This window comes from Lepeophtheirus salmonis, chromosome Z (assembly GCF_016086655.4).
Source record: "Lepeophtheirus salmonis chromosome Z, UVic_Lsal_1.4, whole genome shotgun sequence".
In the NCBI taxonomy this organism is placed as follows: Eukaryota; Metazoa; Arthropoda; class Copepoda; order Siphonostomatoida; family Caligidae; genus Lepeophtheirus; species Lepeophtheirus salmonis.
In genome coordinates, this window is record NC_092584.1 from 12,441,612 (window position 1) to 12,461,990 (window position 20,379).

At 34.0% G+C, this 20,379-nt stretch overlaps 1 protein-coding gene across 14 annotated transcripts in view; it reads right to left on the minus strand.

Annotated features, from left to right (window-relative positions):
* LOC121130554 (protein vav) overlaps positions 1–20,379 on the minus strand; it is a 43,452-nt gene that overhangs the window by 6,130 nt on the left and 16,943 nt on the right. For 10 of the 14 annotated variants that reach the window (XM_040726296.2, XM_071893662.1, XM_040726288.2 and 7 more), the window contains one exon: positions 4,094–4,523. In XM_040726296.2, coding sequence (XP_040582230.1) covers positions 4,094–4,511 — 418 coding nt within the window. In that variant the 5' untranslated portion in view covers positions 4,512–4,523. Of the gene's footprint in view, positions 1–4,093; positions 4,524–5,694; positions 6,917–20,379 lie in introns of those variants that run through there. The other 4 variants (XM_071893661.1, XM_040726287.2, XM_071893663.1 and 1 more) reach the window with 4 other exon arrangements.

Below are 20,379 nucleotides of genomic sequence, written 5' to 3' on the forward strand. Positions count from 1 at the left end.
ATCTTCACGTTGATGACTTTTCAGACCACATGTGGATGTTAATTGGTTAAATATATCTCAAATTGGTTTTGAGTTGTCTTTTCTAGATTCCATAAAAATCTCATTTTTCGTAATTTAGTCATGCTACTAGAAATTTTGGATCCCCCCTCAGTATATATATTATTTCTTTCTACAAAGTGTCTCAGAACCAAACACCTGGATATGATATTATTCTACATTATTTTGTGTTTAGTTGTACAGTTTTTAAATGAAAATCCACCGTATTGAAATACTTTCCATAAAATTATTAGCTTCAGCTGTAGTATGTAGCGACAAGTCCATTAAAATCTGAGCACTTTGAATTTTAAACTTCAAATAGAAAAAATTTATTCTATTTATGAAAGAATTTCAACAAAATTAATGCTCTAAATAGATGTATGTCTGAGCTCTGTTAATCATCCATATAACCATCCTTGGCGTCAATGATGGCTTCCAGGCGGACGCATCTTCTGTCATGGCGTTCCCCTCGAAATGCACGAAAGAGGTATAGTCGAGGTGGTTAGCATGAGGGTTGGGGGGTCAATAAAGAGTTCAAAAGAGACTTGCAACGGACGAGATATGTCTCTTTCGCCAAAATTGGCCTCTCCACCCTCACAAGGCTCTTTCCACCCACTCTTTTGTAGCTCTTTGGACAGTATGGTGTGAAAACCTCGGAGATATCCTACAAGGGGCCATATAGACTTGTGGGGATTGGCCTGGGAGGTTTTTTGGGGCTTTTTGACAGAGGATTCTTCCTCTGAAACGTTTTGGACTTACTGACGGGGGTCGTCTTGGAGACGCCCAACTGCTTAGACTGCACAAATGGAAATTCGTCCAAAGTGTCCTTTTTTCGACATGTACAGCTCAGGTTTGTTTTCAAATTTCCATGGACATGAGACTTGTTTTTCCCTCAGTCCTCAAATCCATACCCCCAACAGAAAAAAAGTCCTCATAAAAATGACAAATAATATGAGTATAAGGGGGTGATTGAAAGAGTGTTTTCATAATATTAAATAACGTGAGGCTTTCTTCTGTCAATCTTCTCCACGTTTTTCTCCTCTCTCTTGTTTTTTTAATGTCTACTTTTACTTAGCAAGGCTACTAATCCTATTTATGATGGTGATTATATTTGTTATGATCAACGATTGTACATAAAATAAGGAGTAAATATGCAGCTAAAAATATCATTTAGGAGTCAAACAGTCTCAAATGCTTCATAAAATATAATGAAAGGCGATTTGATGACTAAGTATTTTGTCTTATAATACCTTTAGCGATACAACTACTACTAATCTATGCTAGGCATTGTAGCTTAATAAAGAGCGCTATTATTAAGTACGAAGTATTATATTCATAATGCACTTATTAATCGTCTATAATATATTCAACCTCATCAATATTTAATGAAACAATAATCCTGCTCCAATTCTTTTAATTTCATACTTGCGATTGGAAAATTACCTTCACAGTACCGGGTGTACGATAACTATTTCCCCATGATTAAAATCCCTATAACTACATGGGGGAACAATAAAATTGTCACCCCAGACAAGACGATATAATCCGTTTTTGGTAGCAAACCATCTACAAGCTGGGCAGTTGTATACGACTCCCAAAAGCAACATGACCTTTTATCATGCCTGAAAGTGACACAATGCTCAGCACCCTCAAAATACTAAGCCGGACGGTTCAAGGTTTGAGGACAATTTCAAAGCATCGGATGAGCCTTTGGATGTCCTGGAGAAGAAGGGGTAGGACACCAGGAGTAGGACTCGGACCAAGGATTTCATCAAAAAGGTTACGGCAATCATTTATGAAAATGGTGATTCTCTGGTGCAATCAGGTGGTCACTGGCAGATCTGAGTGTACTCAAAAGCCGGCTCACAAGTCCAAAGAGAATCCAGGCTTGGCTTCAGTAGGAGACTGATTAATCTTCTCCCATTGCCTCCTTCCTCCCCTGACTTGAACCCACCTTGGTCATACTTGACCCGTTCATGTTGACCTCCTACAACGCCAAAGTCAGCCGGATCACACCATCCACCGAAATCCCACCGGGGCTTGTGGAATAGGCATGCTCCTGGTTCCGGACCCCCTCATACAGTTAAATGTTTTATTGATGTTTACCATATACATGCACGATAATCATACAATACAATGAAAACAACCACACAAAGGGATATACATATGTCCTACTAGATGTTATTTGACATGAAAGTTATTTTCAATAATTTTTTTCATCATTATACATTCCATAAATTTTAAAATACAAAGTTCTCCGTTTTCTTTTTCCGTTCTTTGATGTCTCTCATATGAGAGAGCAGACCATCTACTGATGAGTTAGTCTGCACTTTGTTGCTCTTCTCATCAACACATTGCACGTTGCACTTGTGTTCTTTTATTTGCTGAGGTGGGCCAAAAAAATCCCATCACCTGTGTAAGCTTGAACCATTATTCTCAAGCCTTGATCTCTTTTGTATTTATTGCACAAAACTTCATAGAATAAGTCATGGATTTTCTATGAAGTGTTGCTTCGTGGCGCTCTATGCAATTACGATTTTTACTCTGTGTACCCCCCTTTGCAAGGTAGCCTGCAAATTCATTTTACAATATCAGAATGACCTATGAACCAATCAACATACATATTTTTATCACTCCTTCCTTTGTCCAAGATTTCTTTACATTCTCTCACTTCATCGCTAGTAGTAAGCGGATTAAGGATAGCAGCAATTGCAGATTGAGAATTTAATCGAATTATCACATTATTTGATGAGCTTTCTTACTAAATGAGAGTCTCCACTGTTTTTGGAAATACAAAATCAAGTTATTTGAATTGATTTTTTAAATAAAAGTTTATAAAGAAAGTGACAATTTCCCATTTTGCTAAGAAGTAGACAAACCAGCAGTATTTTCGAATACAATTTCGATCCAATGCGACAACGCAGAAGATAGAGAAGGATAATCGCGTAGCTGTCACGGAATTCCTCCGGTCGAGCACTCTTTCGCCGACATCGTCGAACAAGACTGTATACCATTCCCCCTAATGGTAATCTTTCCAAAATGATTATCACACTCACAATGTGACCCAGTACTTCCTTGGCGATTAAATGCCCTTTTTGGGACAACACAATTTGACCACCATTTTTGCCTTATTGTTTCTGGTCGCATATTGAGAACATGACCTTGCTCTTGAATTAACTCAATCCTCTGAGGGTGGATGCATTGTGGGTAGAGATATACACGGTAATGATTATGAGGGCAACCCCTCATAATCACCTTCAGGATCCGTTTGAAGAGCATTGTCAAGGCTGAAGGTGCTACATTGAGTTCAAAATGATATGCGACTTACTTTGTTAATGGTCAAGTTCTTTTACTTTAAAAGAAATGAAAAACTAGGATGGGCACTCCGTAGAGTGCAAAACTCCCCCTTTGGTCGTTTGTCCTAAATTATATTTTTTGCTATGTGGAGCATCTTTATTAAAACCTACACTAATTTGAGCTATCTACCTCAATATGTTCCAAAGTTATGATTTTTAACGTTTTGAGATACTTTGACATTCTCAAAATTTAAAGGCCCTGTCAGTGACCATATATAGGCTTGGTACCACCAAGTAAGATAAAAACCCATCTGTAACTTTTGCCGTAATCCTCATGACCAACAGAAAAATAAAGAGAGGCAAAAATATAATCTCCGTTCACCTACGTTGACGGGGGTAATAAGGCCCAAAATCAGTAGTCAGCCTTTTTCTAACAAGCTCTTAAATTATTATTCAATAATATTTGGAAATTGCTCATAACCTATAAAAAGCTAATTTTAATTCAACCAATCAACATTCAGAATACTTATAAGAGGGGGGAACAGAAACATTCACAACTGAACACAAAATGCAATGTATATCTTTGTGCTAGCAAAATAACACCGGTTGGCTTTGAAATATACCAATCGGCTATTGGAATCCTAGCTTTCTAGCTAGATCTTGATGAAGTTTTTAATGAACGAGATGGAAATAGTTATTCCACACCTGGTACATTGTGCATATTACATAAATCAAAATGTTAGGCTAGGCCTTATACTTACAAAGCATAGAAGGTTGAAACAAATCCGTTTCCTTGAGCCCAAAGCTATCTCTACACGAATTAAGAAAGACTCGAATATTTTTCAAACATAGAAATTGAGCATTTTGGGGTCGTTGATTCACGTTTCTCATGTCCACAGAGCCAGGATCCATGATTTGAATGACATGACAAAGGAGTACACCATCACGAAGTGCATAGGCAAGATCCTGTATGCTCGCAGACGATCCTGTAATGCAGTGATTATCAGGAAGGACTTCTAGTCGACAGAGCCATGAAACACATTGTTTCCATAAGGGCTCGGGGGTGCTACTGTTGTTAGCGGGGTTGTTATTCGTGTTGCTGGAAGCACCATTGTTGTTGCTGCTGCAAAGTGTGTTGTTAGAGTTGCTATTATTACTACTACCGGGATTTGGAATCATTTTTGTCCATGTCTGAAAATGGAGAAGCAATTATTAGGAAAATATAATAATATTCTTATTTATAACATACAATAATAATTAACATGCAAACGTTTTATTTAATAAAAAAACCAAAAAAAAACCCGTGCATTATACTAGGATTTCTCCTCCTGCATTTTTATACCTATAAAGTACTCCCGAGGAAAAAAATCTGGATTAAAATCGAAAAACAAATTTACTTTTCTAAAAAAAATAATTAATAATTCTCTTTTTTTTAAATCATTTTTTTCCCCTTCAATTATATTGTATATATATCTAATAACTTTTTTTCACAAATAAAAATTTTGGACTATCCAAATACTGAATTTCATGGTCAATCTGTCAACCCTTTTCAGGAGCGCCCGAAACATTATATTGGGGGGGGTGAATTTTGCTCTGCTAAAAAATAAAAATAATAATCCTCTCAGAGCATTAATCTTTCAAAGATTCCTTTATATCTTGAATCATTTTTCAATCTTTGTACGTAATATGCACGTTCTACGCGTTTGATGATATTGTGACAATATTGCTGCTAAAAAGTACTATTATTTGAAGTGAGAATGAGTAGTGGGCTACAACTAAACATTAGGCGGGCCACAGATCCTTGTTCTATACAATCAATACATCAGAGGATCTCAAATTGTACTGTTTAACGTCCGGCACGACTTGTGTACAGACGCACGGTCTAGTATCGTGGGAAAACTAAATAGGATTTTAAACGAGTGCTATGACTGAAAACATTTTGAAACGTGAAAAATCACAGCTCAAGGTAAAATTTATTTCACAAGAAAATCGACTTCCTCTTAGTTTTTACAATTTGTGACCCAATCAGGTTTTGATTGGATAAAGGGTGCTCTTGGTCCTATTATTGTACATTCCCTATACCCACAATACCCGTGCATCAGCTAAAGAGTCGTGCCGGACGTTTCACAGTCACTATTGCAAAAATTCAAAGGTATTATTAAAGACCAAAAGAGCAGTTTAGTTAGTACAGGGATCTTTGTGAGGGGATATCCCAACACTTTGATTTACACTCACAATGATTTAAACAACTTTCACACCCCTATATAGGTATATTTTGTGGAATAAGTAACTAAGTGTTATTTAATGAAATCAAATATGTAAACTATATATTTTTTAAATTATGTATGTATATATATTTTACTCGAGATCGAATATCGGAAGAAGAGAATAATGTAAATTAAGGAAACGTTGCGCTTACGAGCCAAGGCTTCACAGTGGAGGATGTATTTGAAGACGAATTACTTTTATCTCGTGCGAGGGATCTTTTTTTCTTTTTAAGAGTGGATGACAGCGTTGAATAGGCAGAGCAGGAGAAGGACAAATTCTCACTTTTATGACTCATTTCGTTAGTGTGATGCGGGGGTAGTGGAGATGACGCTGATGGCGAAGCCCCATCCTCTCCTTCCTTTTCCATCGTCTTTCACATTATCCCATTATTCGAAAGGGAGGGAATTGTTCACCAATGTAGTGAATTTGAAACTATATATTGAGTAGTAGTCGATATAAGACTATATAAACGCACTAACTAACTCCAACTTTCCCCCCACAACACACAACAACAACAACAACAACAACGTAGATCATATATTATATTATTATTATCAGTAGAGAATGTGTGTCCTCCAGAGTATATATTTGTAGTAGGGGAGACAAAGGAAATTGCAAAAGTGTTAAAAAAGTCTCAATTACTCCAGGTTGGGTTGACTTACGACTCTGGAAATTTTAAAACAAGATATCCCAATCAATGTCTCTCATATTGTTTGAATATATATTGAAAGGTTAATTCAGTCAATCCTTTTTTCACAAATTGTATTGAATATATTTTGATGCAATACATAATATCCCCTGATAGCAAAACAATTTATTAATCAAATGACAAAAAAACTACAATCCTCTCAAAGACAGTTTTTGTAAGTTTTTTTGTTTTACCACAAATTCCATTCGAAATGTTTTGATACAAATATATCAGCTGATTGCAAAATAATTAATTATTCAACAATCAGGGGGAAAAAGAATGACAAAAATATGGATCACTTCAAGTAGAGTTTTTAGTAAAAGTAACCTACAAAAAGGATTGTCCACGATGATAAATGTTATCGAATAGCGATGTAAATTGTATGACTTTTTGATGTCATAGGAAAAAGAGTAGGTCCCCCCTAAATAGTATTATGATTAGGAGTGCGTTGTCTTGTTGCTGACGTTATCGTCTTTTTCTTCTTGAGGCTTGTAAGACCCAGTAATAAAAATGAAAAAACTTTTTTTTTTTCGTTAAACAACACTCACACAATATTGTTCTTCGTTATTTGACTTATAATATGTAATAATGATTATGTCTATGATCAAGCAAATCCCAACATCATCTCTTGAAAGCTTTCTTCTTTTTATTCACACTCTCTTCCCCGTCCGTCGTCCTCCGTCCTCCCTCCTATGTACAGATAGTGTACAACACGTTCCACGATAATCATGTTTCTTGTCATCATCAAATCCCCTTCTCCCTCTCCCCCCCCATACTTAAGAAAGAGTAGAAGCAAACACACACTAAGCATAATATTGATGTGTCGAATGTACAGACTAGTATACAGAGTAGGAACTCAAAACTTGCAAAACACATGAACAAACTACGATAAACGAAATGTTTTGTAAGAAAGAAGAAATAGATTTCTGATTTGTTTAAATACTATATTTTTTATAAAGTATGTCTTCCTTAATACAAGCAATAATAGCCTGTAGATGCCTCTGAACAGATTGGCAGGTCTAAAGGATGAAGGCCGTGTCCATACCGATCCACGCTGTCATTATTACAGCTTGAAGTGAATCCAAATTTGTATAAGAGATGTGGAAGATATTCTTCTCCCAGACGCTCTAAACTGCAAAGTCCTGGGGGTTGAAGTCAGGCCTGGAAGTGGGCCACATAGAGGCAGCCATGTTGTAGCTACTGAAGTATTGGTTTATACTGCCCGTATGGGGCTGGCTGTAATGAGGCTGTACATTGAGAGTTTATATTTGTTTGAGTTGTCGTTTGGTTGGGAATTGAAATCTCATACTTAGAAAAAAAACGCGATAAAATAGTAATTAAGTATCTATTTTTTTGAAGAAGAAATTAAAAAAATATATATTGTTCGGTCTCCCCTAAATTCTACATTAGGTCTATGTTTAACAATTTTTCCCAGGGCTGTGGAGTTGGTACGTAAAATTCTAGACTTCAACTCCAAAATACCATTTTATAATAATACTAACGGAAACACGCTATCTTAAAGATAGCCAATGAAAAATTAAAAAGATTTTATTTATATCTAGCTTATTTATGTTAAAAATCTAAACTAAAACGATTTACTATAAACTATAATTATGTAATAGGTAAATTTCTATCATAAAACCTCCTTTTGTATAACATTTTTTCTTGTTTTTTTTTTGTACAATTGATATAAATATAATCAAACCTGAGTCCCCTTTTGACACTGTTGAAAATGCGACGTATAATTGACCATCTCAAAATACAGATTTTGGTAAATATAAAGCTATTTTTCAAATGTTTGACCCTGTGATATAACTATTGTCATTGCCATTGCTAATATACCATGTTCCTTCTTCAACCTAATTGAAGATACATACTAAGATTGACTCGCTCATCCTCTTCATAATTCGTATTTAATATTCGTTCTCCCTTTTACTGTTAGTACAATAATTCATTTTTTTGGATTTTTAATTTATTCGTGCATTTTTGAATCCCCAACACATACCTTAAAAAACCTTTGATACACGGGGAATTGATCTTGTTTTATGAAAAAAATCAACTTATTAGTGAAAAATCAAACTTGTGCTCCTAACTTACGCAACTCAGAATTTTAAACAACTTTTATTTTATGTTAAAGTCGCCATCAGTCTACCTTTTTGAAATAAAAGTGTTTTGTTTATTTCTTTTTTCTAAGTGGAACGTACATCACACTCACAAATAAATTATTTTAATACTACGAAGGATATATTAAAGCCTATATAAGTACTATTGAGTCATTTGTGTCTAGAAACTATGAATATATATTCAATTTATAGCTATCGTTACTTATTAGTTAAATTTTCTTTATAATTGTGTGAGGAATACAGAAAATATTTATTATATAAGATATTTAGCAGGCTGAACAACAAATGACATGAATCAAAAGTAGTTTTTGAACATAATTTATGCACTCAGCCCAGGATCGACAATATAAACAACCTCTCACTCTAACGTTACTCTGATGAGATTGACTATTCACAAGATTAAGTAATGAACAAGCATGGCTAGTGGCTATGATCTACACAGCATAATATGTTAGACTTAGGAGATATCCGGAATTTTGATTGTGAAGACTATAGAGCACCTTTGAAATCCAAAAAGTAAATTTATAAATGAGCTAACTTTCAATTTTCATAAATTAATAGTACTTAATACCTACTAGATATGCGCCTATGAAAAAGACTTTAGTCTATTGGTCCCTAGGTGTCGCACGTTAGACATCATAAACCAGTACAAAAATCTAACTGCTTATTTTGACATGTGTCAACAAACTTTAATTCATTGTTTGTATAGTTTCATTCAACAGCGCACTTTCTTCGCTCCTAAAAATGTCTAATTTTATGCCTACAAAATAACATCTGCAGACATCATTGATTTTCTCTTACCAATTGAAGAAAAGACGCTTCTCAAGCCCATCAAATGCTTGTGGAATCTGACGGTGGATATGCTCTAAGCAGAGCATAGTGCTTTAGGTGCGGCAAAGCCAAACTGACTGCAAGACCAGATCGCTTCGGAAAGAAAACAAAGAATTGCATTGACAAACGAGCTAGTGGAGAGTTGATGATGGGGCATATGAGCATCTTCAAGTTTAATTATTTATAGTTAGATCTTATAAGATACATTGCCTTGACATTCGAACTCAGTATAGGAACGAATTAAACATGCATATCAAGCTAATATATGTTAAGGTTATTATCTTTCCGTTCGGGTCGTTTTTAAACTTAAAATATAATTGAGTACCTTGCGAGTTACTCTTCAATTTTTCGATAGCTCTAAGAAAGCCAAGATTTCGCTTTTACGTATTGTATCCTTTAAAATATTACAATTAGACATGTTAATCAAAGTAAGAATTCTCAAATACTTGTATTTCTTAACTCATTCCATTCGTAGATTGGAATGTAATATTTTGAATAATGATTTTTTTTTACATAACACATTAAAGAAAATGAACAAATTATTCTCTAAAATAAGTGACCTCAACAAAAATCCTCGCTTTTATTTCTAGAAAGAAACGAATATTCGAAATTATTCGAATATTCGTTTGGACAAAACTTGAAAATGTGAATATTTTAATTCTTAATTTTCTATATTTAATTACCATTTGAATAACTGAGTTATAATATATTTTTGTTATTCTGTAATTCATCTTCCGAATCAGCTATGATAATTATGAGTATAAGAAAAAACTGATATTTTAAAGGTTAAAAGCAATTATTTTCATTTTTAAGGCAAAACACCAGTTTTGCCCATAGAGAATAATCTCTTACTTGAGAAATTCTTGGTAGGACGGTGTTCTCCCTAAAGAAACATTAATTGATTCGTCTAATCGAGGTTTAGAAGAGTAATAATCAAATGAAAAAGTAAGATACAACAAAATACACCACCACTTACTTATCTTGTGGTTCAAGCGGTCAAAAATGAAATGAACAGCGCTCATTTTCTGCTCTATGGAAAATATCTAAAAATCATATTTTTTTTTTTGTTACCGATTTGGAGCGATTTTTTCGATCCGCAGCTCGGTGTCAGACAGTTGATAGATTTTGCTTTATATATTATGAGAGATCAAATTTTTTTTTCTTCTAGATCAACCGTCATTGATTGTTTCAAAAAAATCTCAAAAGTTAACGATATGTTCTAGAACAAATACTGTATATATATATATATAATATGAATTTATTCATTCGATTATACAAGCAAATTAGTTGAGTAATACGTAATAAGTGTTATAAGTAAAAAGAATATCCAAGTATTGAAATTTTGTAATTTAGATAAAAGGCTCTGGATGTGAAATATAAAATTATGTACTATTACAATATGAAATGATAACCATGGAACCAAAATATATAACAATTTGAAATTTATATATGGTCTTAATTTAACGATTGCTAAAGCCCAATATTATTCTTAATTCATTAAGACCGAAAGAAGTGGACTTTTATTTTCTCCAAGAGTTAAGACAAAAAGAAGATAGAGGGAATCGATGGAAGCTACTTTTAACTTGATCATCCATCTCAAAAGATGCTCGAATTTAGAATGTTGTATTCCAAGAGAAACGAGGTGATTCACCTTCGTCCAAGCTATCTCTGTTTAAATTTTGTATGACATCATTGTACTTGAAAATACATGTGTCATGTTATACAAAATTTATCTGTAAATCGGTATAGAACGACTATTTTGAGATCGAAATACAGATTCGTTTTGTTGGACCGATTTAAACGAATTTTTCCTATAAGACCGGTCCAGAACAAGCTTTTTCTCTCGGACAGGTCTAGAATTTCCAGATCGATACCAAACACTACTATCTATCTATCTAATAATGACAACTGCTAAGGCAAAGAAAACCCCTTCTTTATACTACCAATTACAAATTAACGGACCAGATTTAGAACACTGGCTATGATTGTGGGTGTGATAATATTTAAGAAGGAAAAAGGAGATAGAAAAAAGGATTATATCATCGTATCATAGTGGTGTGTCTAAAGTATTGAACAAGTATGACCATCTACCCTTTTCTTCCTAGTCAAAAATGGCGGCGATCTTTCCTAGTGTGTGCTTGGGGGAGGGGAAGTGAAAGAAAAAAAGGGGGCAGTATGTCTGACAATTCGTGTGCACGCTAGTCACCAATCTTTTATATCCTTCAATATGGTAGAACATTTATATATACAAAAGTTTCTTGGCATTGGCTTGATTAAATTAACACATTAAAACCATATATTATTATGTAAATACTGGTGCCCATAATTAAATAACATTGAATGCCCCACCCAAAAATTATACATTGATGTTGATTTTATTTTATTGAGCTTGTTCATAATTACCAAATATTGCATGAGGTATAGTATTTAATAAATAAACAATGGGGGTGGGGATTTTGAGATGAGTATTCTCTGAAGTTTAATCAATAAAATAAGACGTTTTTCAATTACTTATGTTTAACCCCTTGACATAGGACCCAACTTAGTACTAAATGGCGGTACTGAGAATGCTCATACCCAAACAATAGAATTAAAGATTGGCATCAGAGTAACACCAGCCTGTGTCCTTTCTATATACAGGAATTTTTAATTTTTTTTCCCAAAAAATTACTTTCTGTGAATATATATGTATTTTTAAATTTTTCTCCAAAAAATTTAATATTTGAATTTTTTTTCAAAAAATTTTATATTTCTAATTTAATTTTTGAATTAATTTTGGATTTTTTTTTTTTTTTGAGAACAGCTGGGGAGTTTTGAAAATAGAATAATATTTGAAATTTGTTCCCCAAGAAATTTTATTTTTTGTGCACAGTTGTAATTTTTCTCCAAAAAAATTAATTTTTTTGTGAACCGCTGTGGATTTTGGAATTTTTATCTATATAGTTGTGCATTTTTGAATTTTTTTTACAACGTTTCACAAAGAATTCCAAAAAGCACAGCAGTTGTGATAGAATTACATTTTTATGAAAATAAAAATATAAAATCAACAGCTTTTGATAAAAAATTTAGTATTTAATTTTTTTTTGTTAACAAATTACAAAAACCAGCCCACCTTCCCCCTCAAAAAATACTCTAATTTATATCAACTATAGACATGTTTAATGTATCACTGTGAATGTCATTTACCCTATGGTTTATTAAATAGAGACAAAAATTGACTCTTCATTTAAATATTTACTATGCAACAATGTTGTACAAATTATTTTATGTTTGATGCATCACTTTAAGTCAATGAGATATTAAATAGAAAAAAAAAAATAATAGAGATTCACATTTGCAAACTGCAGATATAAATAGTGGAATTCATACACATATTGTATGCGTTTAATTTGCAATTCCAATTCTTATTTAATACTGATATTTAACTATTGATTATTTTTTCCTTCTAAAAACTACAAACAATCAAATAATCAAACTAATAAATACGTCGTTTGCATAATCAAATTATGTTACCCAATGTACTTAACAGAAAAAAATAACAGCAAAACATGTCAAATAAATAAAACGTTAAAAGAAAAATACAACTTCAATCCGTATTTTCTTTCCTATACATCTTACATCGCCGAATAATCATACTAATAGTAAATTCATACTGAAGTGATATCAATGGAAAATATCTAATTAATTCTGCGGCATAAATCCACGATGAGTCTTGCAATTTGGGGAATCCTCAGGGATAAAGCGGTGTATCTAGCTCCAGCCGATATTAAGATAGTCCTTAGATTTCTTTGGTGAATCACCCTATCTTCTGTGAGCTGCTGTTGAGCAATAAAAGCAGCTTTACAACTACTGACAGCATCATTAATTACTTTTTGCTCATCTGAACTTGGCTTCCTGTTATAAGGAATACCAAATAGCACAAATACTTCCCAATATCTTTGCTCAAAATCTAAAATATACTTGAAATTCAGTAATACAAAATCCTTTATAATTTTCAAAAGTGTTATTTATATATTCTTTACAGATCGGATTTAATTTTTAGTAACAAGGAGTAAGAGGAAGATGCCACTTTGCTGATCTCTGCAGAGGGTCGTAGAATCTTCCAGATTTCAGAATCGATGTGTGATCCATATCATGAAATGTAAGAACGTCCTCGTCGTTGTTGGCAATCATTTCCAGGTCTCTCGCTTGTTTTTGAAGGTTCTTAAAGAATGACTTCTTGTTTCCATTTTTGCGGATGACATCTATTGTACTATTAGGATCATACACTGTTGATTTACTCCATTGTGCAGCTGTGCAGTCCATGGAGTGCAATACCACTGAATCGATGGAATATTCCGTACCAAATATCAACATATTGTAGACGAATAACTCAGAGATGAATCTCCTCTCCATTCCAACTGAGGTTTGGACGTGATGTCCGTAAAAAAATTTTATATTGATTTTTGGTAAAATATTTAAGATTAGTACGTGTCCTCCTATTAGTTGAGACGGAGGTCTCTTCAGGCGTGGGACGAATCTTTTCCACCCTTCCTCTTCTTGTAAGAGCCTCTCGCCTAACGATGGTAGAGCACATAAATCATTTGAGTAATGATTTATTTGGAGTTGTATAGGTTTACTCTCTTTTACAAGTTGAATCCTCTCCAGTCCTGACAAATATTTGAATTTAATTTAATTTTTCAATTTTATGTGAATAATTGGACCCCCGCTGATAGCAAAATTACATTTTTAACTATTATTTAAAATATGAAATAATTGGAATCAGCATCAAAATGAGCATGAAGAATTTTTACTAGAACCGCATTGGAATCGTCATCCGGATTTTTTTAATTTTTTTTTTTAATCGTTATTTCACTAATAACTACACATCCTGAAGTATTTGCAATACGATTTGTTTTTCTCATCAAAATTTGAAAACGGGTACTCCATGTAGTAAAATAATGATAGTCATTGAAATGTCTTGTAATTTGAGTTATTACTCTATAGTGCATTGGTCCTCAAATCTTAACACTTCTTTTTTGCTACATAAATCTTTTTTTTTTTTTTTTGTGAATGCAGTAAAATCGTTCCGGTCAAATACTAAAAAAAAAAGAAGTTCTATCTAAGTTTCTTAGAAGAAAAGAAAGTCATATGAACGTGACCAACAAATTTCGATCCACGCACTCTTGAACGCTGGCAAGAAACCAACAGAGATTGCAAAGCAGTTTGGGATCTCCAACATGAACACGGACATAAACATCGTGTTCCAGCAGGATGGTGCACCTGCACAAAAGGTCGACAAAGACCCATAAGTGGTTGAAGGACAACTTGCCTTTCTAGCCAATGAAAATGCAGCCCCTACTCAACAGATGCCAACTCATTGGACTTCAATGATGGGTGAATGTTGAGTCCAATGCCTGCACCGACTGTCACCCAAATATCAACAGCCTCAAGGACATTGCCATCCAGCAAGGGGATGCCATGTCATAGGACTCCATCTGCAAGGTGTCCACCTTGAAGCCCTCATTGCTGCCAAGGGGCTACATTGAAGATTAAGACTGCTAAGACATCATATTAGTTATTTTTATTTTGTTCACATAACCTATTACAACTGGTTGCTGCTGAAATATATCTTGATGAATTTCTAACCTCAAAAACAGTCCGTAACGCTAAATCACTAAGAGCCCTGAGTTCCTTACAATTAGAAGATATTATCTTGCAGCCTGTTTCTTACTCATTTTGCTTCCTGGGTTTTCCAAAATCCCCAGCTATTCACAAACAAATACCAAAATCCCCAGCTCTTCTTAAAGAAATAAATTTTTCGGGAAAAAAAATCCGTATCATTGCGTCTCTAAGACCCAGGCCTTCCTGAGAGACAACTTTCCGTACTTTTTTGATCTCACCATGTGGCTGCCTTCCTCTCTATTTGCAAACTCCTTGGGCTATTGTATCTAAGCGCGTCTAGAGGAAAGGATGAGAGCCACCCCTCACAGGAGTGTCCAGTCGGAAGAGGTTTCAATCAAGAGAGAATGGGCCAAGCTAAAGGCTGATTACATAGTCAAGGTCTGCAAAATAATTTAAGGCTGATATTGTGAGAATTATTAGAGCTGATGGCTCACATATTGTATAAAAGTTGTGACAAGTACTATTTTCCGAGGATTTGTTACATAAAGTTCCTCAAAAAACATCTCGTTTAAATTGCACTCTTCAAAAAGATCAAACCTGAGTAATAGTCCCATACTGAGTTAATAAATATAACAGAAAATAACTAATTAATTCTTGTCTGGCAACGTACTGATTGATCCTCGAACCCGGGGCCACTGCTATAGTGTACAATATAATATTATTATCGCAAATAACAAATTCAAAAATTCGAATGATCACTACAAGACATATATGGATCAAACCTCTTTACAAAGCACCACTAACGTCGCAAATAAAATGCGTTATTATTTTACATATTAATATTGTTATAACTATTAGTTTTGCAATAAATTTGCAAAATCAGCATTTTAATTTGGAAGATTTTCTTACATATTATTTATTATATTTAAATGCTGATGAAATTCTTCCGCAACAACATTTCGGGGTGGGGAACAAAAAAACATTTATAACTATTTGCCCTCTTCTCAGGGGCCCGGATGTTACTTTCAAACTTTTAAACAATAACAAAAAAGCAAATAAGGAACATCATAGCTTATATTATAGAAAAATATTCAATGTTTAATTTAAAAAAAGGATATATTTCAAAGATATGCATCTCCAAGAATTTTAGTTCCATTTTGTATTTTTTAAGTGATCCCATTTTGAAATATTAAAATTATCTACTCATCGTGAATAGATCGCTTTATTGTTTCGATCCCAAGTTCTCATTCCCAAGGAAGGAGTCTACTTACTCCCTTATAAGATCTGGCAGTTGTCCTCGCATGAATTCTCCTCCCGTCGACCCTCCACGAATTCGGAATACGAATTCAAACATCTCTTGAGATGGATGATTAAGTTAGAAGTATCTTCCTTGGACTGCCTCGGTCTTCCTTTCACAAAGTATGACGCCATGAAATTGGGATTGAAATCGGTTAAAATATGATGATAATGTTTACTATTTGTCTATTGAGCTACGTTGCTCCATCTCTGAATCAGTGTTTTGAATTGGTTGAATTCGAATTTGCTCTTTTTAAGCAGTGAACAATTCCCAACACTTGTATAATAATAACGACTTAAAAGCACCTTTGTTAAAGGATACTTTTATAGATATTACCCAGTTACGTAATCATTAATTTATCTTCACGAATTTAAAAAAAAAACACTTTAATTATGACAAAACTATTGGACTGCATAAAAGATACTTGAAGTTTTATAAGCCAATGGTGATGAGCGCTCTGTACTAAACTGTAGCTTGTTTATACCGATCGGTCCATTAAAATCTGAATTCTTTGAATGATAAAATTCAACAAGATACAATTTATTCATTAATAATAGAATTTCAACAAAATTATGACTTTAAAATGACGTGTGTCTGAGCTCACTCAAAAAAATTAATAAATCCGTCCTAAGTGGCAATGACGGCTTCCAGACAGCGGTGGAAGGCCCTACACCCGCTGCAGATGTAGTCATCTGTCATGGCGTCCCAGCTCTGGGTGACAGTGGCTTTGTGAGCCTCGGAATTTGAATGACAGACATTGCAGGGAGCTTCCCCTTGACATGCACCCAAAAGTTGTAGCGAAGGGCGTTGGCATCAGGTCTGTCAGGGGCAAAAGTGTGAAAAAAGAGTACAAAAGAACTAAAAAGACTCATTCAAAAGTCTTTGGAACGGGAGTAATGGGTTTATTTCATTGCTGGTATCAAAAGTTGCCTCTCCAGCCTCACGAGGCTCTTTACACCCCTTGTGTGTGTGTGAAACCCAGAGATGAATTGCATTGCCTCTCATGGACTTGAGGGGATTAACCTAGGCTGTTTTCTTTAAATCCTCCGCAACAAGTTCGGCCTTTTGTAAGGAGCCCTTCTTCTTCTCCAACGTTTGGACTTTTAGAAGGCATGGATAGTGTTCCTGGAGATACCCAACTGCTTGGAGTGCGCAAATGGAAATTCTTCGATCACGTTCAAGTGGCATTGTCTCGACTTGTACGTAAAACAGAGAGCTCAAGTTTATTTTTATTTTTTTTAAATAATTGCTTATGCTTTAATATATCAAAATATGAATTAATTTCAATCACTCAATTAATTATTGAATTAGTAAGTGTTCCGATTTCAATAGAGTTCAATAAAAAACGCTACGTCATTATGAGTTGAGAATTCATATTTAACAAGAAGGATGTGTAGTAAAAGCTCGCATTAATAAAGAAAAAATAAGTACATTATAAATTTATATGAGATAATGAATGTGACTTTAGATGAGGTCGAGCAACAAGGTCAGTCAGGTAGCGCTCTAGGGACTAAAGTACTCCCTGACTCATCACGTCACAATAAAAAGACACATTCTCACACCCCTAGTTTTATGACAATGAAACCCTTTTTTATTCATATTAAGGGAAATAGTCAACTATTGGATATTGTCAAAATTGAACCTAGAAATAAAATGACTTAAATCTCTTACTGTCTATTAAAAATGTATCCCTCTATAATTGATCTCCACGATGAACCCATCTCTATTAATATGCACTTTTTAACCTTATTCTCACAAAAAAGTATGAAATAAGTTAATACCACATTGCTTAGTCTAATTATATATTTGACCATAATATGTATTTAAAAGTTATAAAAAAAAAATAATAAAAAATTAAGAAATTTTTTCTCTTTACAAAAAAATTGAGTTTATTTTTATTTTTTATATTAGAATTTTAATTTTTAAATAATTTTTTTAAGAATAACCACGAGTTTTTGAATTTTTTTGGGAATTGCCGTGAATTTTTGAAGGCATCCAAAAGCACAGCACTAATAATACTAGTCATTTTTACTGTCAAATTTTATTTGATGCTATAATTTCATTTTGATGCATTAAAATAAAGTATTTTTATGAGACTTAAGAAGCAATCCAACTGTGAGCACTTGAATTTAATAGTCTACTTAGAATACTTATCAATGAATTAATACTTTTAATTAGATAAATTAAAAATACACTTTTAATTCAATATCAAACATAAACAGGTACATTATTAAATTATATAATGACTAACCGTAGGAACAATCTTTCCTCCCTATGGAGTATAACTCCCCAAGAAATCCTCCGTTTTTCATGAGCACACTCCCATGTCGTTACTTATTACCAGGGGGTGCATTGAAATCTGAACGCTTACCAATCCAATAATTAATAGAGGCTGAGCAATTGAAATTAATTCATATTTCGACATATTAAGGTATTAACAATTACTCACAATAAAAATAAAAAACCCTGAGCTCTCAAGCTGACGTAAAAGCCCAGAAGATGACACTTGAACGTGATCTCCGAATTTCCATTTGTGCCTTCCAAGCAATTGGGAGTCTTCAAGACCACCGTCTACGCCGTCAGCAAGTCCAAAACGTTGGAGATGAAGAAAGGCTTTGTCAAAAAGGCCAATTTGCATTCGGAGAAGTTAAAGAAAGCAGCACAGGCCAATCCTCTCCATACAAGAGATATCGGAGTTTCAAATCAGACTGTCCAGAGAACTATCACAAAAGTGGGTGGAAAAACAACTTTTGACACCACCACCAATGAACGAAACCCATCTTCTCCTTAGCATAACTCTTTTAAATGAGTCTTTTGAACTATTTTGTGACACTTTCGGGCCCCTTACACCCCCAACGCCAACCCCATGCACTACATATTTTGGGTTCATGTCATGGGGAAGGCCTGGAGTGACTGTCCTTCAAACTCCGAGGCCCTCAAAGACACTCTCAGTCAGCGCACGGACACCTGACAGAGAACTACATCCGCAGTGGGTGTCAGGCCTTCTGCCACCGCCTGGAAGCCAGTCTTACCGATAAAGGCGGATACATTAATGATTAAGTGAGCTTAGATACACATCTATTTATAGTATTCATTTTGTTAAAATTCTATTGTTAATTAATAAACTATGTTTTGTTGATTATTACAATTCAAAGTGTACAGATTTTAATGGACCACTCGGTACATACATATACTCCCTTATTTTTGAATATGACGCTCGCTCTATTGTATTGTTATTTCTAAGATCAAGTATCTACATAGTCCGAAGATATACTCTCAAAAATGACTTGACACCGTACATAGAAGCAAACCTACAGATAAACTGTTTTCTAATACACTCCCATAAAAAAGGATCCCTCAAAGGATACAAAATCGAACAAAGTTCGGTCGGGATGAATATTTTTTTAATAGGGCGTTTAAAAAATTAAAACATGGAATATTGTTATATTATGTAAACTATGCACGATACTCCTTATAACTATGAAAAATGAAATAGTTAGAAGGATCGAATGAAGAGTGTCATTTTTCATCATTTTACAACCTAAAATAGGCAATATCTCGAGCTTAGAACAAAATAAGCAGAGAAGCACTAATTACATTCGTAAAATAATAATAAAAAACACTTTGACATAAGTTTTAATGATCGTGCTTTTAGTCAGGTGATTATCTAAGTCGTACAAAATGACTCTAAACGAAATTAGTTCTAAATTACTATAAACTTGAGGTGGATTCGGTGTAAGCCTGAGGTCGAAAGCCCACCGTCCGAACCCTATTTTCCTAGCCTGAAATCCCCGTGGCCCAAACCTTCTATCCCTGCATATATTTCTAATGTAAAATATTTCCTTTACAACTAATCGATGACGTCATTTTCAATTAACTACCCATGAAAAATAAACTGAGGTTGATGTTATTGATTTTGTATAATTATCACACTCTCAAATATCCTCTTTAGATGTTAAACACCTAAAATGTACATATTAGAATACTTTTATGTTACAGATTGTCAAATTTTGGCCTGAAAAGCTATAACGGACTCTGATACCTTGTAGCCAGACTAAGGCCGATACTTTCCAGACCAACTTACCTCTACTTTAAACCCAGGTTTCTCAGGAACTAAAAAATAATATAAGAAAGGAAATCAGTTCTGTACTTTCCGCTCAAGGATGAACTCCATCCTTGGCTTATACTCAATGTGTAAAATATATTTTCTCTTGTGTTTAAATATGGGTATAATTA